General features: G+C 41.8%; 1 protein-coding gene across 1 annotated transcript in view; it reads left to right on the forward strand.

Moving 5' to 3' along the window:
* The first annotated feature begins 9,961 nt into the window (after positions 1–9,961).
* The window catches only part of HGSNAT (heparan-alpha-glucosaminide N-acetyltransferase), a 47,345-nt gene continuing 32,202 nt past the window's right edge, over positions 9,962–25,104 (forward strand). The window contains exons 1-4 of the mRNA XM_060086067.1: positions 9,962–10,154; positions 17,347–17,462; positions 22,288–22,424; positions 22,642–22,763. Of these exons, the coding sequence (XP_059942050.1) occupies positions 9,962–10,154; positions 17,347–17,462; positions 22,288–22,424; positions 22,642–22,763 (568 nt within the window). The remainder of the gene's footprint in view (positions 10,155–17,346; positions 17,463–22,287; positions 22,425–22,641; positions 22,764–25,104) is intronic.

Genomic DNA, 25,104 nt, shown 5'->3' on the forward strand with positions numbered 1-25,104 from the left:
TGCTGCAATTTACGTCAAAGAGTGTTCTGCCTGTGTTTTCCTCTAAGAGTTTTATAGTATCTGGCCTTACATTTAGGTCTTTAATCCATTTGAGTTTATTTTTGTGTATGGTGTTAGGGAGTGTTCTAAACAACACACTCCTGAACAAACAATGAGTCACAGAAGAAATCAAAAGGGAAATTTTAAAAAATTTCTTGAGACAAACAAAAATGAAAACACACTATACCAAATCTTACAGATGTAGCAAAAGCAGTTCTAAGAGGGAAACGTATGTATAGTGATAAATGTCTACATTAAGAAAAAAAATATCTCAAATAAACAAACTAACTTTACACCTCAAAGAACTAGAAAAAAAACCAAACTAAGCCTAAAAGTTAGCAGAAGGAAGGAAATAACAAAGATCAGAGCAGAAATAAATGAAATAAGAGACCAGAAAGTCAATAGAAAAGATCAATGAAACTAAGATCTGATTTTTTAAAAAACATGAACATGGACAAACCTTTAGCTAGACGAAGAAAGAGAGAGGACTCAAATAAATAGAAATGAAAGAGAAGATATTCCAACTGTACCACAGAAATACAAAGCATCATAAGAGATTACTATGAACAATTGTATGTTAACAAATTTTATAACCTAGAATAAATGGATAAATCCCTGGCACATATAACCTACCAAGACAGAATCATTAAGTAATAGAAAATCTGAACAGACTAATGAGTAGGAGATTGAATCAGTATCAAAAACCTCCCAACAGGGCTTCCCTGGTGGCGCAGTGGTTGAGAGTCCGTCTGCCGATGCAGGGGACATGGGTTCGTGCCCCGGTCTGGGAAGATCCCACATGCCGTGGAGCAGCTGGGCCTGTGAGCCATGGCCGCTGAACCTGCGCGTCCGGAGCCTGTGCTCCGCAACGGGAGAGGCCACAACAGTGAGAGGCCCATGTACCGCAAAAACAAACAAACAAAAACCTCCCAACAAAGAAAAGCCCAGGATCTATAGTCTTTACTGGTGAATTCTACTAAATACATAAAGAAAAATTAATACCAACCCTTCTCAAACTTTCAAAATTTTGAAGATCAGGGAACACTTTCAAACTTATTTTATGAGACCAGCATTACACTGATACCAAAGCCTTGTTGGACACTACAAGAAAAGAAAACTACAGGCCAATATCCCTAAAGGATATATGAATATGAACCAAGGATGGTTCATTCAACATACTCTAATCAATCAATGAGATGCATCACATTAACAGAATGAAGGGTAAACATCATAGAATCATCTCAATACGTGCAGAAAAAGAATTTGACAAAATTCAGCATCCTTTCATGATTAAAAAACTCTCAATAATAAGGCATAGAAATAACGTACCTCAACATAATAAAGGCCATACATGACAAGCCTACAGCTAACATCATACTCAACAGTGAAAATCTGAAAGCTTTTTCTCTAACATCAAGAAAAAGACAGGGGGCCTCCCTGGTGGTGCAGTGGTTGAGAGTCCGCCTGCCGATGCAGGGGATACGGGTTCGTGCCCCGGTCTGGGAGGATCCCATATGCCGCGGAGCGGCTGGGCCCGTGAGCCATGGCCGCTGGGCCTGCGCATCCGGAGCCTGTGCTCCGCAACGGGAGAGGCCACAACAGTGAGAGGCCCGCATACCACAAAAAGAAAAAAAAAAAAAAAAGAAAAAGACAGGAATTTCCACTCTCACCACTTCTATTCAACATAGTAATAGCTAGAGTAATTAGGCAACAAAAAGAAATAAAAGGTGTCCAAGTTCTTAAAGAAGAAGTAAAAATATCTGTTTACAAATGACATGATTCTATATATAGAAAACCCTAGACTCCACCAAAAATAAATAAATAAATGTTAGAACTAATACATGAATTCAATGAGGTTGAAGGATACAAAATCAATATACAAAAATCAGTTGCTTTTCTATATGTTAACAAATTATCAGAAATAGAAATTTAAAAAACAATTCTATTTACAATAGCATTAAAAACAATATTTAAGAATAAATTTAACCAAGAAGATGAAAGCTATATATGCTGAAAGCTATAAGACAGTGATGTAAAAATTGAGGGAGACACAAATGAATGGAAGGATAGCCCATGTTTATGGACTGGAAGAATTAATATTGTTAAAATGTCCATACCACCAAAGACAATCTGAAGATTCAGTGCAATCCCTATCAAAATTCCAATGGCATTTTTCACAGAAATAGAAAAAAAATCCTAAAATTTGCTTGGAATCATAAAAGAATCTGAATAGCCAAAGCAGTCTTGAGAAAGAAGAACACAGTTGGAGGCATCACAATTCCTGATTTCAAAGAACTGTATTACAAATCTATAGTAGATACAGACCAATGGAACAGATTTGAGAGCCTTTTATAAACCTTGATTTTGTCAAGAGTGCCAAGAATACTTAATGGGAAAAAGATAGTCTATTCAATACTGGTGTTTGGAAAACTGGATATCTACATGCAAAAGAATCAAACTGGACCCCTATTTTATAACATTCACAAAAGTTAACTCAAAATGGATAAAAGACTTAGAATATAAGACCTGAAACTGTAAAACTCCTAGAGGAAAACATAGGTAAAAAGGTCCTTGATGTTGGTCTTAGCAATGATTTTTTTATATGGCACCCAAAACCTCAGGCAACAAAGCAAAAATAGACACATGGGACTACATCAAATTAAACAGTGTCTGTACAGCAAAGGACACAAAATGAAAAGGCAACCTATGGAATGGTAGAAAATGTTTGTAAACAATATATCTGATAGGTTAATATCCAAAATATATAAAGAACTTGGGCAACTCAATAGCAAAGAAACAAATAATTCAATTTTAAAATGGGCAGAACAGACATTTTTCCAGAGCAGACATACAAATGGCCAACAGGTACACAAAAAGTGCTCAACATCACTAATCACCAGGGGAATGCAAATTAAAACTACAATGAGATATCACCTCACACCTGCTAAGATGGCTTTTATAAAAAAGACAACAGATAACAAGTGTTGTCCAGGCTGTGGAGAAATTGTGCACTGTTGGTAGGAATGTAAGCTGGTACAGCCATTATGGAAAGCAGTATAGAGGTTCCTCAAAACAATTTAAAATAGAGCCGTATGATCCAACAATCCCACATTTGGGAATATATCTGAAGTAAGTGAAATCAGTCTCTCAAAGAGATATTTGCACTCCTATGTTTATTGTAGCATTATTCACAATAGCCAAGATATAAAAGCAAACTAAGAAGGAAGATGTGAAAGAAAATACACATACACAAAAAACATTATTCAGCCATGAGAAAAAAGAAAATCCTGCCATTTGCAACAGCATGTATGAAACTAGAGGACATTATGCTAAGTGAAATTAGGCAGACAAAGAAAGGTAAATACCGCATGATCTCATTTATCTGTGGAATTAAAAAAATTAAACTCAGAGAATAGAATGGTGGTTACTAGGGGCTGGAGAGTGAAGGAGATCGGAAGATTCCAGTCAAAGGGTACAAGTCTTCAGTTGTGAGATGGATAAGCTCTGGGAATCTAGTGTACAGCATGGTGACTGTAGTTAATGTGTGTGTACTCTAGATTTTTGAAGAGTAGACCTTAGGCATTGTCTCTACAAAACACAGTGACTGTGAGGAGATGGATGTATTAAATAACCTGATTTCACACAGTATACTATGTCACATCATCATGTGGTACCCTGTTAATAGATACAATTTTATGGGTCAATTATTCCTCAAAGAAAAAATTGAGAACATTTTCATCATCTCAAAACCCTTGATACCCATTAGCTATCATCCCCTATCTTCTCATCCCTCCCCCAACCCCAGCCCTAAACAACCACTGATCTACTTTCTATCTGTACCGATTTCTCTATTCTGGACTTTCATATGAATGGAATCATATAATATATGAACTTTTGTCTCTGGTTTCTTTCACTTAGCATAATGTTTTCAAGGTATATCCAAGCTGTAGCATGTATCAGTACTTCATCCCTCTTTAGAACTGAGTAATATTCCAGTGCATAGATCCCTTAGTCCATTGATGGACATTTGGGTTGTTTCCACTTTGGGCTATTATGAATAATGCTGATATAAGCATTTGTGTACACGTTTTTGTGTTTTCATTTCTCTTCTTATATACCCAGGAATGGAACTATTGGGTCTTTTGGTAACACTAGGTTTAATCATTTGAGGAACTGCCATTAAACAGGCTATTTTTCAAAGCATCTGCACTTTTACATTCCCATCAGCAATGTATAAGGGTTCTGATTTCTCTGCATTATCTTTTTGATCATAACTCTCCTAATGGGTGGGAAGTGGTACTTGATGATGGCTTTTCTTTGGGGTGGGTTTACTTTTATATATTTTTAGATGAGGCTTCTGATACTTGGAATTTGAGTGTCCTTACTGTTAAAATCAGTCTCACAGAGGCTCTATTTCTTATATGTGAAATAGGAAATGACAATAACTTTCTTCTAGAGTGGTTTTCCCACTTTTTAAATTATAGTAAAATATAAATAAAATTACTATATTTAAGTGTGCAGTTCAGTGGCATTAAGTACATTCACGGTGTTGTGCAACCACCACTACCTTCCATCTTCAAAACTTTTTCATCTTCCTCGAGGGAAACTCTTTATCCATTCAACACTAACACCCCATATTCACCAACCTGCCCCAATCCCACCCCAAGTGCCTGGCAGCCACCATAATGCTGCTATGTACATGGGTGTACAAATATCTGTTCTGAGTCCCTGCTTTAAATTCTTTTGGGTGTTTACCCAAAAGTGGAATTCCTAGATTATGTGGTAATTTTATGTTTGATTTTTTGAGGAACCACCATACTGTTTTCTACAGTGGCTGTACCATTTTACATTCCCACCAGCAATTACACAAGGGTTCCAGTTTCTCCACATCCTCATCAGCACTTGTTATTTCCCCTTTTTCTTTTTCTTTTTTTTATTTTACAAATTTAATCAGTTATACATATACATATGTTCCCATATCCCCTCCCTTTTGCGTCTCCCTCCCACCTTCCCTATCCCACCCCTCCAGGCGGTCACAAAGAACCGAGCTGATCTCCCTGTACTATGCGGCTGCTTCCCACTAGCTATCTACCTTACGTTTGGTAGTGTATATATGTCCATGCCGCTCTTTCACTTTGTCACAGCTTACCCTTCCCCCTCCCCATATCCTCAAGTCCATGCTCTAGTAGGTCTGTGTCTTTATTCCTGTCTTACCCCTATGTTCTTGATGACATTTTTTTCTTAAATTCCATATTTTTTTTCAATAGTAGCATTCTAATGGATGTGAAGTGGTATTTTATTGTGGTTTTGATTTGTATTTCCCTAATGATTAGTGATGTTGGGCATCTTTTCATGTGTTTATTGGCCATTTGTATATCTTTGGAGAAATGTCTATTCAAGTACTGTGCCCATTTTTGAATCAGGTTGTTTGATTTTGTTGTTGTTAAGTTGTAGATGCTCTTTATAAATACTGGATATCAATCCCTTATCAGATATATGATTTGCAAATATCTTCTGCCATTCCATGGTTGCCTTTTCACTGTTGATAGTATCCGTTGATGCACAAAAGTTTTTAATTTTGATGAAGTCCAATTTATCTATCTTTTCTTTTGTTTTCTGTGCTTTGGTGTCATGTCCAAGAAATCATTGTTAAATCCATTATCATGAAGTATTCCCTTCTGAGACTTATAGTTTTAGCTCTTGGATCCATTTTGAGTTAACTTTTATATACAGGGTCCAACTTATTTTTTACATGTTGCTATCCAGTTTTCCCAACATCACTTGTTTGAAAACACTGTATTTTCCCCATTGAATGGTCATGGCACCCTTGTCTAAAACCACTTGGCCTTATATATGAGAGTTTATTTCTGGGTTCTCCATTCTATTCCTTCAGTCTATTTCTCTGTCTTTATGACTCAGTATCATATTGTTTTGATTACTATAGCTTTGTAGTAAGTTTTGAAATTGAGTATGTGAGACCATATAAATTTTAGATGTTTTTTTCTATCTGCAAAAAACACCATTGGGATTTTGATGAAAACTGCATGGAATCTGTAGATTGCTTTTGGGTAGTATTGACATATTAACAGTATTAAGTCTTCCAGTGAACAGGATCAGTCTACCCTGTTCCTTCATGAACAGGGTACTCACTGTGCATTTGATGTGTATTTTCCTGATGACTAATGATATTGAGCCTCTTTTCATGTCCTTATTGGCTATTTGTATATCTTCCTTGGAGAAATGCCTGTTCAGATCCTCTGCTCATTTGTTTTCTTTGCCCATTTTTTTTTGATGCTTGTTTTTAAAGTTTATTGACACCTGTTTGGTCCCAACCCACAAAACAGCACTTGAACCACAGAAAAAGTGTTCAAACAAAGTAGACAATTAAGAAAAACATCTCTTCCCCAAGCTCAATCCAAACAGTACAAGATGGGAAATGGGGTTTTAGTGATAACTTTTGTCTTTTTTTAAACAGATAAATCTAATCTGGTATATCTTTCCACCCAGAAATAAAGAATTTCGCTGTCTTAATTCTCATACATCATTTTGTCACATCATTCAATTAAGCCTCTAGATTACAAAAAATGGATAGCAATTGGACTGGCCATTGTGGAGTACATTACGAACACAATGAGCTTTGCTGTATTCTCACATCTTCAACCAGCAATTGTTGGAGTCACACACGCATCCCAGGCTGACTGGTGACTCCAGTGAATGATTCAACCACACCCACACCACAGCACACAACTCCAGTCTCTTCTTTGTCTGTTGCCCAAAGAAGCTGCTCTTTGAGGCTGTTCCTAGTGACTTGTAATGGTGCCTCTTACATCTTTAAAGTCCACATTCCTTACCTTCAAGCAAAACTAAAGTAGCTGTGCAGTTTTCCCAGCACTGCTTATTGAAGAGGCTGTCTTTTTTCCATTGTATTCTCTTTCCTCCTTTATCAAAGATAAGGTGACCATATGTGCATGGGTTTATCTCTGGGCTTTCTATCCTGTTCCATTGATCTATATTTCTGTTTCTGTGCCAGTACCATACTGTCTTGATTACTGTAGCTTTGTAGTATAGTCTGAAGTCTGGGAGCCTGATTCCTCCAGCTCCGTTTTTCTTCCTCAAGATTGCTTTGGCTATTCAGGGTCTTTTGTATTTCCATACATATTGTGCAATTTTTTGTTCTAGTTCTGTGAAAAATGCCATTGGTAGTTTTATAGGGATTGCATTGAATCTGTAGGTTGCTTTGGAGGGTATAGTCATTTTCACAATGTTGATTCTTCCAATCCAAGAACATGGTATATCTCTCATTCTGTTTGTATCATCTTTAATTTCTTTCATCAGTGTCTTATAGTTTTCTGCATACAGGTTTTTTGTCTCCTTAGGTAGGTTTATTACTAGGTATTTTATTTTTGTTGCAATGGTAAACAGGAGTGTTCCCTTAATTTCTCTTTCATATTTTTCATCATTAGTGTATAGGAATGCAAGAGATTTCTGTGCATTAATTTTGTATCCTGCTACTCTACCAAATTCATTGATAAGCTCTAGTAGTTTTCTGGTAGCATCTTTAGGATTCTCTATGGATAGTATCATGACATCTGCAAACAGTGACAGTTTTACTTCTTCTTTTCCAGTTTGTATTCCTTTTATTTCTTTTTCTTCTCTGATTGCTGTGGCTAAAACTTCCAAAACTATGTTGAATAATAGTGGTGAGAGTGGGCAACCTTGTCTTGTTCCTGATCTTAGAGAAAACTGTTTCAGTTTTTCACCATTGAGAATGAAGTTGGCTGTGGGTTTGTGATATATGGCCTTTATTATGTTGAGGTAGGTTGCCTCTTTGCCTACTTTCTGGAGAGTTTTTATCATAAATGGGTGTTGAATTTTGTCAAAACCTTTTTTTTTTTTTTTTTTTGCGGTATGCGGGCCTCTCACTGTTGTGGCCTCTCCCGTTGTGGAGCACAGGCTCCGGACGCGCAGGCTCAGCGGCCATGGCTCACGGGCCCAGCCAGTCCACGGCATGTGGGATCCTCCCAGACCGGGGCACGAACCCGTGTCCCCTGGATCGGCAGGCAGACTCTCAACCACTGCGCCACCAGGGAAGCCCCCTGAGTCTGTCTTCTTTGATTCAGTGTAATGTTTATGAGATCCATCCATGTTTGTTGCTTATATATTTTTTGTTAAATTTACTTACGTATTCATTTTAAAAACTTACTGTAAATACTATTTTAAAATTTTCAAAGTTCAATTTTTTATATCTAGGTTATAAAAATGAAATCTATTTTTGTATATTGACTTTGAGTTTCGTGACCTTGCTAAATTCACTTTAAGCTCTAGCAGCTTTTATTTTGTAGATTCCTTAAGATTTTACACATATATAATCATGTCATGTTTGAACAAAGCCAATTTATGTGCTTTTAATTTCTTTTTCTTGCCTTATTGCACTGACTGGGACCCCTAGGACAGTGTTGAGTAGACGTGGTTAAGGCAGATATCCTTGCCTTGTTCCTGATTCTAGGCAAAAAATATTGTCTTTCAAGTGTCATGTTAGCTGTAAGTTTTTCATAGATGCCATTTATCAGATTGAGGAAGTTGCCTTTTATTCCTATTTTGTTGAGAGTTGAATAGATGTTGAATTTTGTCCAATTTTATTTCTGCATGTGTTTGTCACATTGGAATCATATGACCTGCTTTGGCCAGTGAATGCCAGTCACAGGCATCTCTGCTGGGCAGGAGCCAGTGTAGGATTTGCTACATCATTTCTCCACGGCTGCAGTCATGGTAGAAGCTCCTGCTGAGATGAAGCACTGGACATGAATGTGAGCAAGACATGAACTTTTGCTGAAATAAGCCACAAGACTGGGTGTCTGTTTATTGTGCATTATAGCTTAACAGAGAAGGTTCTTGCCCTCAGGACAAACTCTTTGCCTTCATGGATCTTACATTCTAGTGCAAAGGAAGCAGAAAAACAAATACACATTATAATGTCAGCTAGAGATGAGTAGAATGAAAAACAAAGCAGATATAGCAGGACACAGGGATAGAGAATGTTTTAGTTTTAAATAGGGGTATTGGGGAAGAAGGTAACAGGTGAGCTGAGACCTGAATGAAGTGAGGGAGGGTCTGTGAGGTGTCGGGGGAGGGGTGTTCTAGGTAGAGGGACCAGCCATGCTCAGCCCTAAGACAGGAATTCCAGATTCTTCTGGGCACGGAGGATTGTGACAGAGCTGAAAGAGCCATCCTCGAAGAGGAAGCAGAGAAGGGCACATCCACCCAAGGGGCCCTGTGGCCCATTCTGGTTTTGTGGGGACCAGAGAAGCTGTTGGACAGCAGGTGTCTAGTTGGCGATGGTCTTGTCACACTCCTTATACACCAGTGTCCTTCAGCTCCTGGGATTTTGAACAGTGGGGCCGGGCAAGGAGGGAAAAAGGAGTCACTGAACTTCTTCCTGACCTTCAGGCACAGAGGTTTGTTTTCTCTGAGAAAACCCATGTGACTGACCTTTATTAGATAGTTCATGACCATGACTTTCCTGAAAGTTAACTCCACCGTAAAACTCTTCAACAGCTTTTATGGCTTTCATGTCGCAACTCTCCCTCTGGATAGCAAACGCCTTGGGGGCTGGGACTGAGAACAGTGGACAGAGGACACTAACATCCGTTTGTATGGCGAATGGCTGGACGCAGGGATTCAGCGGAATGTCGCTCAGCGGGTGGCGAGGGACCGCGGAGCGGCGGCTCGGGGCCTGCGGGGCCCTCTTTTCCCGACGCCACGCGTCTCTCCTCAGGACAAAAAAAAAAAAAAAAAAAAAACCAAAAAAGCAAAACCCTGTGCAGCGGCTCCCGGCACGCTGAGCTCCCCTCCCCCGGAAGACCCGCCCCCGCCCCGCCCCCGCGGTGGCTCGCGCGCCGCCCCCGGGGCCGAGCGCCGGGCGATGACGGGCGTGCGGCCGTGTGCGGCCGAGCAGCGCGGGTCCCGGGAGGGCGGCGGCGGCGGCGGCGGCGGCGTGGGGGCAGCGGACGGCATGAGCGGGGCGGGGGGCGCAGGCCGGGCACTGGCCGCGCTGCTGCTGGCCGCGTCCGTGCTGAGCGCCGCGCTGCTGGCCCCCGGCGGCTCCCCGACGTCAGGTGAGTGCGCCCTCCGGCCGGGCCCGCGGGGCGGCGACTGTCCCCTCCCCGGGGCGGCGCGCGGGACAGCTCGGGAGGAGCAGCGCCCGGAACTCGCGTGTCGTTTCCGCCGCGCTGTCGTGGCGGGGCCGGGGCTCTTGCACGGAGGCCGACCCGCAGGAGGACGCAGGAGGGCGCGAGTGGCGCTCCTCGGGCTTCATCGAGTGCCTTTGACCCGGAGACCTGTCGCCCCCGAATGCAAAGCTGATCGGAGCCGGGCCGGCGCCCCCCTCCGTCCGCCGCACGGAGGAGTTGCGGGGGACCCGCCGGAGCCGCGGCCCGAGCGCGCAGCCCCGTGCGCGGCGGGACGGAGAGGCCTGCTCGGCTGCGCTGGGCTCCGGGGTCACCGCGGCTCGGGCCGGGGGCGCAGCGGGAGCGCGCGGGAGGCGGCGGGCGCGGGAGCTGGCGGCCGAGGCGCGGTGTCGGATCTCGAGCGAGCCTCCCCGGCCCGCTGGGTTGTTCCGCTTCCATGGTGACGGGCGGAGCGCCGGGGTCGCGGTCTGCAGGGGGGCCCCGGGCGAGGTCGGCGGCCTGGGAGGGCTCGGCGGGGGCAGTGCTCATGTCCGGCAGGGAGGAGAGGAGAGCTGAACCTCGGCTCAGCGAGCGCTTCCCCAGCTTGCCTGGTCTCCGAGCTCGCCAGGGAAGTGGGAAAAAAAGGCAAATTCCAGGGCCTCCCGCTAGACCCCTTGGACGAGGACCCGGGGCCCTAGAAGATCTCAGTCCCAAGCCCTCCCCAGGGGATGCTGTGGTCGAAGGTGGTGGGATCAGCCAAGGGCAGCAAACCCGGTTCGGTCAGTGCTGGGGAAGGTCTCCTTGTCACCTGGGGAGCTGGGGGCCACTTGCCTCTGCTCCCTTCATCCCACCATCACCTTTGTGTCAGAACGCGGGGGTTTTGGTGTCAGCGTGTGTGGTCCAAACTGCCCCTCCTCCTCAATCAAAATGTTGTAGGGAGAAAACAAAATGAATTTTGAAAAAGCATCTTAGCTGATTACGTTTAATACAGTGTCTCCCCCGCCCCCGAGCTCAGTCTCGTCACTCCCTTTTATAATCGAGGAACAGACCTCAAGGGGTTACATAATCTGCCCTGTCACAACTTGTCAGGGACAGATCCTGTACAACGCTCTATTTTTGTGCTTTAGCATCAGTTAATACTGATAATTATTGTAGGAAAAAGGTTAAGTTTCTAAGCAGTGATTCTGTGTAGTGAGGGAGAGCGTACTAAGTACCGTTCTGAAGCCATCCACTCCAGAACCTTCACAGAGCAGTGTCGCCAAGTCAGCCAGGCTTTTAGTGCCACCTGGAGGCCAAATTTGGGCGGGACAGATTCCTACTAAGACCTCCACCTTTATATGATTTGTGGACTCAAGTTTACTTGAAAAGAAAAAAGAAAAATAAGTAGACTATGTCTTTTAAAATATGCTCAGCAAAGACACTTACGAGCAGGGAGCTAGAACCAGAAATTAAATATTTGGAAATGAAGTAAAAGCCTAATATGCGAGCAGTACAGTTACTTGGGCACTATTGAAATGTGACTTTGTTTGGTTTATTTCCTCACCAAGACATTGTAGACAGGAAGAAGGAATTGTCTGTTGTATGTAATGCTCCTTGAGGCTTCCCTGGTATATATATTTTAAATATTTATTTACTTATTTGGTTGCGCAGGGCGAGTTGCGGCAGGCGGGCTCCTTAGTTGTGGAATGCAAACTCTTAGTTGCGGCATGCAAACTCTTAGTTGCAGCATGCATGTGGGATCTAGTTCCCTGACCAGGGATCGAACCTCGGGCCCCCTGCATTGGGAGCGCGGAGTCTTAACCACTGCGCCACGAGGGAAGTCCCTGCCCTGGTATTTATAAGTTCAGCTGTTGGCAGTTTTTTCTAGAAACTGAGCATCAGTTTCAATTTCAGCGTCATATTGGATGGCTTAGGAATTTTGTCCTTTGTGTTTGTGTGTGTGTGTGTGTGTGTGTGTGTGAGTGATACAGACTACAGACTCATTGGGTTTTTAAAAAATTTATTGTATTGAACGATAGCTGATTTATAATGTGTTAATTTCTGCTGTATGGCAAAATGATTCAGTTATACGTATATATACGTTCTTTTTCATATTCTTTTCCGTTGTGGTTTATCACAGGATACTGAATATAGTTCCTTGTGCTCTATAGTAGGACCTTGTTGCTTATCCATTCTATATATAATAGTTTGCATCTGCTAATCCCACAGACTCATTGGTTTTTTTAAAAAAATGCTCAAATAATGCAAAAAGGTACAAAGGTGTCAGAATCCTCTGGCCTTACACTCACAGTGTCTGTTGCTGTTGTCTTGGGGAGGATAATAAGTGTTGATGAGGGTGTGGAGAGAAGGGAACCCTCCTACACTGTTGGTGGGAATGTAAATTGGTGCAGCCACTATGGAGAACAGTTTGGAGGTTCCTCAAAAAACTAAAAATAGAACTGCCATATGATCCAGCAATTCCACTCCTGGGTATGTAACTGAAGAATATGAAAACATTAATTCAGAAAGATATGTACACCCAGTGTTCATAGTAGCATTGTTTACAATAGCCAAGATATGGAAGCAACCTAAGTGTCCATCAACAGATGAATGGATAAAGATGTGGTACATATATACAATGGAATATTACTCAGCCATAAAAAGAACGAAATAATGCCATTTGCAGTAACATGGATGGAACTAGAGGGTATTATGCTAAGTGAAATAAGTCAGAGAAAGGCAAGTACTGTATGTTGTAATTTATATGTGGAATCTAAAAATAAAACGAATGAATATAACAAAACAGAAATAGACTCACAGATATAGAGAACAAACTAGTGGTTACCAGTGGGGAAAGGAAAGGGGGAGGGGCAAGAACGAGGGTAGAGGATTAAGAGATACAAACTGCTATGTAGAAAATAAATAAACTACAAGGATATATTGTATAGCATGAGGAATATGGCCAATATTTTATCGTAACTTTAAATGGAGTGTAATCTATAAAAATTTTGAATCACTATGTAGTACACCTGAAACTAGTATATTGTAAATCAGCTATACCTCAATTTAAAAAATACAAAAAATAAATCATAGTGGTTGGGCAGAGATTCTGATTTAATAGGTCTGGGGTGGAGCCAGGGCATTGGTTTTGTTTTATTTTTAAATTATTTATTAATTTGTTATTTATTTGTTTATGTTATTATTTTATTTATTTATTTATATTTTATTTTTGGCCGTGTTGGGCCTTTGTTGCTGCATGCGGGCTTTCTCTAGTTGCAGCGAGCGGGGGCTACTCTTCATTGTAATGTGCGGGCTTCTCATTGCGGTGGCTTCTCTTGTTGTGGAGCACGGGCTCTAGGCACACGGGCTTCAGTAGCTGTGGCATGTGGTCTCAGTAGTTGTGGCTCCTGGGCTCTAGAGCGCAGGCTCAGCAGTTGTGGCGCACGGACTTAGTTGCTCCGCGGCATGTGGGATCTTCCTGGACCAGGGCTCGAACCCCTGTCCCCTGCATTGGCAGGCGGATTCTTAACCACTGCACCACCAGGGAAGTCTGGTTTTGTGGTTTTTTTAGCTTGCCAGGTAATTCTGATGTTCAGCTAGCATTAACCCTTCATACAACCTTATATAAAATAATATTGATGACAATTAAGAGCTTTCAAAGTCTGAAATTCACATGGAAAAACTAAGCATGAAACAAGAACCATATTCCACCCACCACTGAAGACTCATAGAAGTATGAATAAAAACAGTAGTTACTACAGCTCCGAAGGGATGATGCTGTATAGAACAATTACGGAGGAAAAGGTCAACAGCTAGTGATAAATTTGCAAATGGAAGCTCTCAAACCTGAACAAGGGAAATGAAAAAGAGAAATACTTGAAAATATTATGACAAGTATGTCAAAAGATTTAATATCACAGGGGCTAAGTGGTTAAATAAACATTCCAACAATTCACAGGAAAGGAAAGTACTGATAGTCAACATTTGGAAAACATGTTCGAACTTGCTAATTGTTAGTTCAGAACTAAAATAATAAGGAAATTATATTTTCTATACATCAGGCTAAAAAGCAAGGGAAAAAAATTAAAGTGGCCCAGCTGCTAGGGAACAGATCTGCTTAGTCTCAGGAGACTGGGAGCATAGAGGTTGGGTGCTGGCCAGACTGGTGAGTCATTCTGGTGGGTGACCTCTCCAGGCCTCCCATACCTCATCTGGAGGCTGGAGACAGCAGCAGATGTTTCACGAGGCTGTTGGGACCTGGAGCACAGTAAGTGTGTCGTTTTCGGTGTCACCTGGGAGCTGATGAGCACCACAGTTGTCTTTGTAAACTGGCACAATTAAATTGGGAGAGGAATTTGGCTAAACATATCAAAAACTATTTAAAAGGCTATTTTTGGTTGAAAATTTCACTCCTGGAAGTTCATTCTTAAGGAACTATGTTGAAAGAAGAGCATGTTGATTTTCAGATGTCTATAGCGCCATTTTTATATAGGATATAGCATCATTTCTTATAATTGGAAAAAAGGGGAATGGGGGGAAATTGGAAATAAGGTTAAATGAAAAGAGAAGAAACAACTTTTCAAAATACTTAACCACATGTTCCTGATTCTGACGAAGCCCCTGTTGTCCCCTGCATTGGTTGGATGTGGCCCAGAGCATTATGATCATCATTTGTCGAACACTTACTTTGTTTGAGGTTCTATGTCAAGCACTTTGCTTGTGTTATCAATTTTAGCCTCCCCAGCAATCGTCCGAAGCACACACTGGTATGACCCCTAATTTATTGATGAGGACGCTGAGGCAGGGTGGGGTCCAGATTCAAGTTGGCCCAATGTGGAGTCCACACACTTAACCCACCATGTTATACACCTGGTCTCAAACGCTGCTTCTGCTGGCCGCTCGCCATAGGGCGACCAAAGAACAGAAAAAGTGATTGATAAAGCTTTGCTTAGCCTGGAGGGGAAAAAATGCTTCAGTAGATTATTAAAAGTTACATACTCTGTGTTTTGTCTTCACTGAGAGCTAAATAAGGGTAAATTAGGATAAACGCTAAAAATGAGGGATTTAGGCTGGCTGCAGTGAAGAATTTTCTGAATTAACCAGATGAGGTACTGGGGAGCCCTGAATTAAGCTTTCATATTACAAAATTAAAGAGGCTAGATTATTACCTTTCTGGTTGTGTTATTAAATAGTTTCCCTTAACACTTACACTGTTCATGGGAATGTAAATTGTTACAACCACTGTGGAGAACAGTATGAAGGTTCCTTAAAAAACTAAAAATAGAGCTACCATATGATCCAGCAATCCCACTCCTGGGCATATATCTGGAAAAAAACATAATTTGAAAAGACACATGCACCCCAGTGTTCATTGCAGCACTATTTACAATAGCCAGGACATGGAAGCAACCTAAATGTCCATCAACAGAGGAATGGATAAAGAAGATGTGGTATATATATACAATGGAGTATTACTCAGCCATAAAAAAGAATGAAATAATGCCATTTGCATCAACATGGATGCAGCTAGAGATTATCATACTAAGTGAAGTAAGTCAGACAAAGACAAATATCATATGATATCACTTATATGTGGAATCTAAAAATAAATGATACAAATGAACTTATTTACAAAACAGAAACAGACTCACAAACTTTGAAAACAAACTTATGGTTACCAAAGGGGAAATGTGTGTGGGGAGGAATAAATTAGGAGTTTGGGATTAGCATATACACACTACTATATATATATGTATATATAATAGTTAATTAACAAGGCCCTACTGTATAGCACGGGGGACTCAGTATTCTGTAATAAGCTATATGGGAAAATAATCTGAAAAAGAATGGATATATGGGGACTTACCTGGTGGCGCAGTGGATAAGACTCTGTGCTCCCAATGCAGGGGGCCTGGGTTCGATCCCTGGTCAGGGAACTAGATCCCACATGCATGCTGCAACTAAGAGTTCGCATGCCACAACTAAGGAGCCCGCCTGCCGCAACTAAGGAGCCCACGTGCTGCAACTAAGGAGCTGGCAAGCTGCAACTAAGGAGGCCGCCTGCTGCAACTAAGACCCGGTGCAACCTAATTAATTAATTAATTAATTTAAAAAATAAAGAATGGATATATGTATGGACATATGTATAATGGAATCACTTTGCTCTACACCTGGAACTAACACAACATTGTAAATCAACTATACTCCAGTATAAAATAAAAAATTAAATTAAAGAAAGTTTCCCTTTTTTTCTTTTGCCTAGAGGCTAGATGGTAATTTCTCTTTCATATAATATAACAGATATAAATGGCCCAGTTGATCTGGATGAAACACTTTGCTTTAACTTTAGCCAATAATAGTTCACTGTTTTCCTACCAAATTGCCAGACTGAAAGGAAGAAGATGCATCATCCTTATGGTACCCTAAGAGCATCTGGTAAAGTGATGAGCTCTAAGCCCAGGGAATATGGAGCAGTGGCTCTTTCTGCCCTTCAGACTTACCCTCTCTCCTTCCCCGCCTCACGTCTGCCATGGAAACCAGGAGATGCAGAACTCCAAACAAAAGTGACATCAGGCAGAGCTTCTCGGACTGTAAAGGGCGTGCATATCCCCCAGGAACACTGCTGCTCTGCGTGTCCTGACTCCCTAGTCTGGGGTCCTGCAGGTCTTAAGAGCTGTCCATCCCAGCTCAGAGCTGAGTGATGTGGGCCAGGAAAGTTGGAGCTTCGGAATCACACAGATTGGGTTCACGTCAGTGATGTCACTGAAAAACTCTGGCCATGGCAGTTATGTAATTTTTGTGAGCCTTCATTTCTTCATCCATAGGATGGAGAAAATACCTAGCTCATGAGGTTGTCATATTATCAAATAGAAGTTGCATGGAAACAACTAAACTTGGTGCCCCTCACACCTTAGTCCTTGGTGACTGTAAGATGCGAATGGTGTTGACTGAATCCTTGTTTGTAGTAGAGGCATGTGTGTGGAAGGGAACTGGGTGCGTGTGTGCATGTGCACATCCGTGTGGACATGGCATGAGGGACAAGAGACCCCTGGCATTTGAGAAGCGCTCCTGGGAAGCCACTTTCCACTCTGATGCACTTTGTCTCTGACACATCTTTCAGGTGCCTTCTTTTTCTTTTTCTTTTTTTTCTAATTCTTACCAGACTTAGGGAAAAAAAGGCGCTTGGAGCTGAAGATGGACCAGGCTTTGCTGCTCATCCATAATGAACTGCCTGGGACAAACTTGACGGTCTCCTGGAATTTCGATCGCTGTTATCATGTAGGTGCCGCGTGCTTGCTCACAGTTGTGTTTGCTTTGGGGCTAGTTTGATATGGCCCCAGTGCTGTCAGGCCTGAAGCCCTTCACATGTTAGCTTCAGCTTTACAGGTGAGGAAACAAACAGGCTAGACAAAGACTCAGAAGAAATTCCATCACGGAGGATGCCTAGCAATGGGCAGCATCCTTTTTTTTTTATCTTTTCCCTACCCATCTTTTTCAAACCAGTTTCTGTGATGAGCAAAATTGATAAGACATGTTTTTTTTTGTTTTTCGTTTTCTTTTAATGTGACAAGCATTCTTTCATTCCACAATAAGAGCATAAACCAGATCCGGGCCACTTGCTCATTTCTGGCACCTCTTATAGCCTGTACCCTCAGAGCCATTCATCAAGGCGCCTAGAGTGTGACAGGGAGGCCACACCACTGGTTTTCAAGTTGCAGAGGGGTGATGCACTAGGACGGGGTCTCAGCAGGATATTCCCACTCCCTTTTGGAGTCCATTCAATTTGATCCCTTATGAAGCCTGAAGTGATAGATGTGTTTTGACTCCTCTGCCCACTGCGTAACCCTCCTGCTGGACCAGAGAAGGAAGGAGTGAGACACCGGGGGGCAGGGCGGGGCGGTGAGGGCCACGGGAGGCTTATGCTGAGACCCTTCTGACGATAAAGGATTTTATCTGAAGGTGTTGCTCCTATGCTAGACCTTGTTGCTTTTTAAGGACCTGGCTATTCTTCCATGTAAAATGAAACAGTCTTTACTTCCAAATTAAGAGCTTCAATATACCACCTTCAGAGGAGGAATTTTAATGGATAGTGACCTGTTTAGTGTAAATAGCTTTTTAAAAAAGAAAACAAATTTTAAAAGTCCCCAGTGTGGGTATCAGCTAGAAGATGATGGAGCAGTACGTGTCACCTCCTGTAAAGTTAAGTGAAACACAGAACATCGGTAATATTAAAAAGGTAGGTCAAGACCAAGAAAAGGCTTATCACAAGAGGGAACTAAAAGGACGTTAAATTAAGTAGAAAAAATCGATAACTTCAAAAATATCTGTAATGTATTTAACAAAACATCAATCATGTGTTGTCAAACGAGACTAAACACAAACGGCAGAGATTATACTTTCTGCAATTTCATATCTCTGCATAACAAAAACAAACTAATAGGAGAGAGAACACAGACGTAAAAGTCACAGAAAAATCTTTGACCTGGCCAAAGCAATTCTTATGAAAATTTGTGTCTAAATGTTTCTAACAGTAAAGATGATGTTAATACAAGTTGCAGCTGCTGTTTACTGAGGGCCTGCTCTGTGTTTTAGGTATGTTATATCTCATTTAATCCTCACAGCAATCCAGGAAATACCTGGATTCTGCAGATGGTGATGCTGAGATTAAGAGCAGGAAAGTGACTTTATCCCGGGTCCCCCCGCTGTCACATGGCAGCGCTGGGGTCCTCACCCCTCGCTCTAGCTTCAGAGTGTGTCCGCTTTCCTTTCCGATCCTGCTTTATGTTAATCAGGAAGAAAAGGGGAAATGAAAAGCTACTGAGTAAGGATCTCAAGGTTTTGGAAAGCAGTGTCATCATCCAAACAAGAAAAAAGGAAGCAATAAAAATAGTAACTATGGGGCTTCCCTGGTGGCGCAGTGGTTGAGAGTCCGCCTGCCGATGCAGGGGACATGGGTTCGTGCCCCGGTCCGGGAAGATCCCACATGCCGCGGAGCGGCTGGGCCCGTGAGCCATGGCCGCTGAGCCTGCGCATCCGGGGCCTGTGCTCTGCAACGGGAGAGGCCACAGCAGTGAGAGGCCCGCATACTGAAAAACAGAACAACAACAAAAAAAACCCCAGTAACTATGGAAACTGCAAAATGAGAAAAAAAAAATGGGAATAAGAATGAGCCAAGAGATGGTTTTCTAAAATAAAAGTCACACATACTCTGTAATGCCCTATAGGGGAAAATAATCTAAAAGAAGAAAAAGAGTGGATATACGTATACGTATAACTGATTCACTTTGCTGTACACCTGAAACTAACACAGCATTGTAAGTCGACAATACTCCAATAAAAACTTTAAAAATTAAAAAATAAATAAAAGTCACACAATTGATAAATTATTGATACATTTAAGGGAATAATGGAAATTAATAAAATTAGAAATTATATGTCAACAGAAATTAAAATAATTATGGTCCAATGAACAGTTAAGACTGATCAATTTAAAGTACAAAAATTGATTGATTTCCTTCAAAAAATATAATATGAAGATTGATTCAAGAAATTGAGGACATAAATAGATCAGCAACTGATTAAGAAATCTGGAGAGTTGTAATGAATTTCTCTACCTAAAAATAGGCCATTTTTTCCTGCATTTTCAAATAATAAATAATTCTTAATCTATATAAACTGACCCTAAATATAACAACAATAAAAAAAATGGTGGCTTGGTATCTGATTCATTCTGCAGGGTGTTGATCTTAAAATCTAGCCAAGACATGACAGAAAATGCAGGTCCATCTTTCTAATTAATGTGGGTGTAAAAATCTTAAATCAATTATCAGGTAGAATAAGTTGGCATATTGAGAGATTTATGATGACTTATATTTTCATCTTGAAGAATCTATAAGAGGTCATATATATGGACAATGATACAATTTTAATGGGAAAATTATAGGCTAAATGGAGAAATCGCCAATGCACAATGATGTGACACCTAAACACAGGAACAATGGCAATACTTCCCAAATTAGTTCATACATTCAACACAATTGCTTGTGGATACTTTATGGAAGCTGCATAAAAATAATTCCAAAATGTCCATGAAAAAGTAAGTGTGCAAGAGAATCAGAGGATGACCCAAAAGGAGAACGGACGGTACGGAGACTTGCTGTACCAGATAAGAAGTATCACAGAGCACGGTCGTGAACGTAGCCAAAAAAGAGAAATGAAGACCAACGGGCCAAACGAAGTATAAGAAGTAGAATCTGGGCCTCCCTGGTGGCGCAAGTGGTTGGGAGTCCGCCTGCCGATGCAGGGGATGCGGGTTCGTGCCCCGGTCTGGGAGGGTCCCATATGCCGCAGAGCGGCTGGGCCCGTGAGCCGTGGCCGCTGGGCCTGCGCGTCCGGAGCCTGCGCGTCCGGAGCCTGTGCTCCGCAACGGGGGAGGCCACAACAGTGAGAGGCCCGCATACCGCAAAAAAAAAAAAAAAAGAAGTAGAATCTAATTTACTTAAGAATTTAACAGCTAAAACCATGGGAAAGGTATTTAGAATTATGGGATACCATCTATCAAATACCCCAAGTGGATTCAAGTAAAAAAAAAAAACCCACAAATTTAACAAATACTAAAAAATGCAGAATACATTGTTAAACTCATGAAGCAATAGAAGAAATAACAAACCAGAGTAGTATGACTCTGTAAAACTTTAAAAACAGCAACATAATAAGATGAAAGCACTAGAGTGGGGAAGCGTTTGAGGGAGTTAGAAGTTTAATGTTACAGTGTACGAGGACAGATTTCTAAGATTCTGTTTGAGGGAATTGAGTGTCTACCAGGTGGTTCACACCATAAGGAACATAAAAGAGCAAAAGAAAATTGAATTATTTAACCTACTTATAATTTGAAATGTAATCTTAATGCTGTGGTATCATAAACACCTAGTACCTGAACAAAAGGAAGAATGATATGAAGTCCTGGTAAGGCTGATGAGAAATAAATCTACTGTAATTTTTCTTATGTGAGTGCTATTTGGCCACGTGTAACAGGAACCATTAAAATGATTATTTTTTTAATCCAGTAATCTCATTTTTGGAAATTTGTCTTAGGGAAAGAATTTAAAGGAATAAGAACATCATGTGTAGATCTTTTAAAACAATATAATTTTTTTTTTTTTTTTTCTTTTTGCGGTATGCGGGCCTCTCACTGTTGTGGCCTCTCCCGCTGCGGAGCACAGGCTCCGGATGCGCAGGCCCAGCGGCCATGGCTCACGGGCCCAGCCGCTCCGTGGCATATGGGATCCTCCCAGACCGGGGCACGAACCCATATCCCCTGCATCGGCAGGCGGACTCTCAACCACTGCGCCACCAGGGAGGCCCAAAACAATATAATTTTTTTTTTTTTTTTTTTTTTTTGCGGTATGCGGGCCTCTCACTGTTGTGGCCTCCCCCGTTGCGGAGCACAGGCTCCGGACGCGCAGGCTCCGGACGCGCAGGCTCAGCGGCCATGGCTCACGGGCCCAGCCGCCCCGCGGCATATGGGATCCTCCCAGACCGGGGCACGAACCCGTATCCCCTGCATCGGCAGGCGGACTCTCAACCACTTGCGCCACCAGGGAGGCCCAAAACAATATAATTTTTATAAATTATAAATATAAGTAGATTTATATTATTATATATCATATAATTAAATTATATATCTTCCAAAACAATATAATTTATATAAGTTATATACAAAAAGATAAAACGAGCTTTGAAAGCAGCCTGAGTATTCATAGCGATAGTATTTGATGGAATATAATGCAACCATTAAAAATTATAAATATGCAAATTAGGTAGAATCATGGATGTTTATTTGTTAAATAATATTAAGTAAAACCATAGAATGCAAGATTAAAGGGATGCTGTATTTGTTAATTATGTGAAGAATGTACCTATGAATAAAGATTATGTAGTTCCATAGCAACACCTAGTTATGTAGGCAGATTTTACCTAAATTATTGACGTGTAGAAGTTTTCTATAAGCATGAAGGAAAAGTTCTCTCAGGTCTTCAGTTGGATACCCAACAACCACAGACTGTCAAACCCCTAACACCTGGCCTGTGCTTGGATCGTGTAGTGCCTGCTCCAGGTCCTGGTCGACGTCTCCCAGAGCAGGAAACCCGGGGAGCCCAGCATTGAGGCTGTAGCTGTGAGCACCCAGCACGGATCCATCCTGCAGCTTAATGACACTGCGGAGGAGAAGCAAGTTTGTAGGTTCGTACCTGCTATGATGTGACCTACTGGCACCTGTACTTTCTCTCTACTATTTTTTTCCTGTTTGGGTTTTAGCTTCTTCTTTCAAAATATCTTTCTGTGTCTTCCCTGGTCTGCACCCAGGAATGCCTATCACTCTGCCTGGGTGACATTACCAACATCCAACTGCTTATTTCCTAACCTAATGATGTTTCTTCATTTTACCTAATCTTTGTAGGCTGGAATACAAATTTGGAGAATTTGGAAACTATTCTCTCTTGGTAAAGCACACCCATGATGGAGTCAATGAAATTGCATGTGACCTGGTCGTTAATGAGAAGCCAGTTGACAGTAACCTTCGTACGTACATGCTCTTGGTTGATTTTTATTTTAAATAAATAAATAAATATTTATTTATTTATTTGGCCGCTCCAGGTCTTAGTTGTAGCATGTGGGATCTAGTTCTCTGACCAGGGATCGAACCCAGGCCCTCTGCACTGGGAGCACAGAGTCTCAACCACTGGACCACCAGGGAAGTCCCTCTTGGTAAATTTGCATTTTCAACGGTTTTAGTTTTTGAGTACTGTTTGCGACATTTCGGGTAATTTAAATCCTGGATTATAGGTCGTCTCTCTCAGTTATGGCATATTTATAATGTATTTATTGTGTCCTTGGTGTAGACTAAGAAAATTATGTGACATACAAAAAATTATTTGATGTATCAACATATTCTCATAGTTGTTATTTACTGTATTATAAAGTATAAATAAGCCAAAAAATTAATGCAGTGGAAAGAAACTAGAAATAAGACAGTTGACTGTCAGGTGTCTTTCTTTGTTTTAGGATTTAGGGTACAGTGTTTCCTGTATGTGTCTCTGACTGTCCAGAGGTCCCCTTGGGTTCAGGAGGGATCGTTCGTTCTCTAATAACTCCACTGGAGAAAATCTGTCCCTCCCAGACCCCAGTAGATAGTATCAGGAATCCCTGGGGCTGTTCCAACAGTAAGTACTGTCCACAGTGACGCTGTTGAAGACTGTCAGAAGAACACTGGTAAGAGCCAATGTGAAAGAGCCAAGCGGGATGATTTAATCATTCAAAGAATAATGAATGTAATTGACGGAAACACGTTGCACATACAAAAACCAGTGAGTTCACTATGAAGCTAAAAAGCACAAGGCCCCCTCCCCCAACAAAAGCAATATTTTGGTTGCCTTTGGGGGTAACAAGGACACCTGGTGTTAACTGACGATCCTGGTAAAGGCAGGATCATCTCTGCTGCCTCTCCTGTTTTGACTATATCTTAGGGTAACAAAATAGTCCTAGATGATGAGGGTAAATTCTTTAGAGAAGGAATCCAGCCAATAATGTGGCAGAATATTTTGCAGCGCCCATTGAAGTTACTGATTTAGGCAAAAGCCGTGAGTGGATGGAACCATCCAATGAAAGGGGAACTTTACACGGGAGGGGACAGGCCTTCACCAGCTGAACGCGGGCATCGGGCACAAGGTCTGAAGCAGGAGGTGCTCCTGATGGGACGTGGTGGGAAAGACACAGCACCTGCGAAGCGTTCCTGCCGGAGAAGTGGGACTTCTCAGCCAGGGCTTTACAGCGAACTTCCCATTTACAGAACGCACGGAGGATAGAGGAGCAAGTTCAATGACACCAGGCGAGGGGTCCTGGCAGATCTAGACCTCGAATGAGATGCCCTGATAGGAGACAGCCAGCCTCGTGTAAATCAAGTCAGTGGCTGTGGACCAATGCATGGAGCTTAAGGCACGTTAACAATGCAGGCAAGATGCGAGCCTTGCTTGGATCCCGATTTGAACACATGGACTACAACACACGTTTTCGAGGCAACTAGAAAAATTTGAATATGGACTCAGTGGTAGCCAGGGAATTATTAGTTTTGTATGACATGGTGCTTATCCAGCAAAAGGTCCATTCTTAAGAAACTTTTAACATTGAAATAGTTTTAGACTCACAGAAATGTTGCAAAACAGCGTTTCCATGTACCCTTCACTCAGCTTCCCCTAAGCCCCTAAACTATATAATCACAGTACAGTGATTCCATGTACAGTGATTGAAACCAGGAGCTTCATGCACACAGCGCTGTTAACTGAGCTGTGGAGTTCTCAGATTTCTCCAGGTGTCCTCCTCGTGTCCGTTTCGTGTCCAGGGTCCCACAGAGCGTTTAGTGATCAGATCGGTCTCCCAGGCCTCCTCTAATCTAACCTCATGGCCTCTAATCAGCCTTTCTTGGTCTTTCACGACCTTGACACTTTTGAAGAGGACCGGCCAGTTATTTTGTTACTTGGGTTTGCTTGCTGCCTTCTTGTGACCCAGAAGAGGCCGTGCGTCTTTGGTAGCATCCTATGGAAGAGATACAGTGTCCTCCTCAGGGGGTCACATAAGAATTGCATGACGTACATAGACATACATCCTGAAGATGTGGGAATGAAATAGCTTGATGTCTGGGATTTGCTTAAAAGACTTCAGGTGGGAAAAAAAAAAGGGTGGGTAGTAGTAGTAGATGAAGCAAGAGTGACAATGTTTGATATTCTAGAATCTAGGTGACGGCTATATGTGGGTTTATTGTACAGTTCTCTGTACTTTTGTGTATGTTTGATATTTTTCATGATGAAAATTAGCGCTTCCCTCATGAAGAGTATTCTCAGTTGTTAATAAGAAATTTCACATAAGG

This window comes from Mesoplodon densirostris, chromosome 20 (genome assembly GCF_025265405.1).
Source record: "Mesoplodon densirostris isolate mMesDen1 chromosome 20, mMesDen1 primary haplotype, whole genome shotgun sequence".
In the NCBI taxonomy this organism is placed as follows: domain Eukaryota; kingdom Metazoa; phylum Chordata; class Mammalia; order Artiodactyla; family Ziphiidae; genus Mesoplodon; species Mesoplodon densirostris.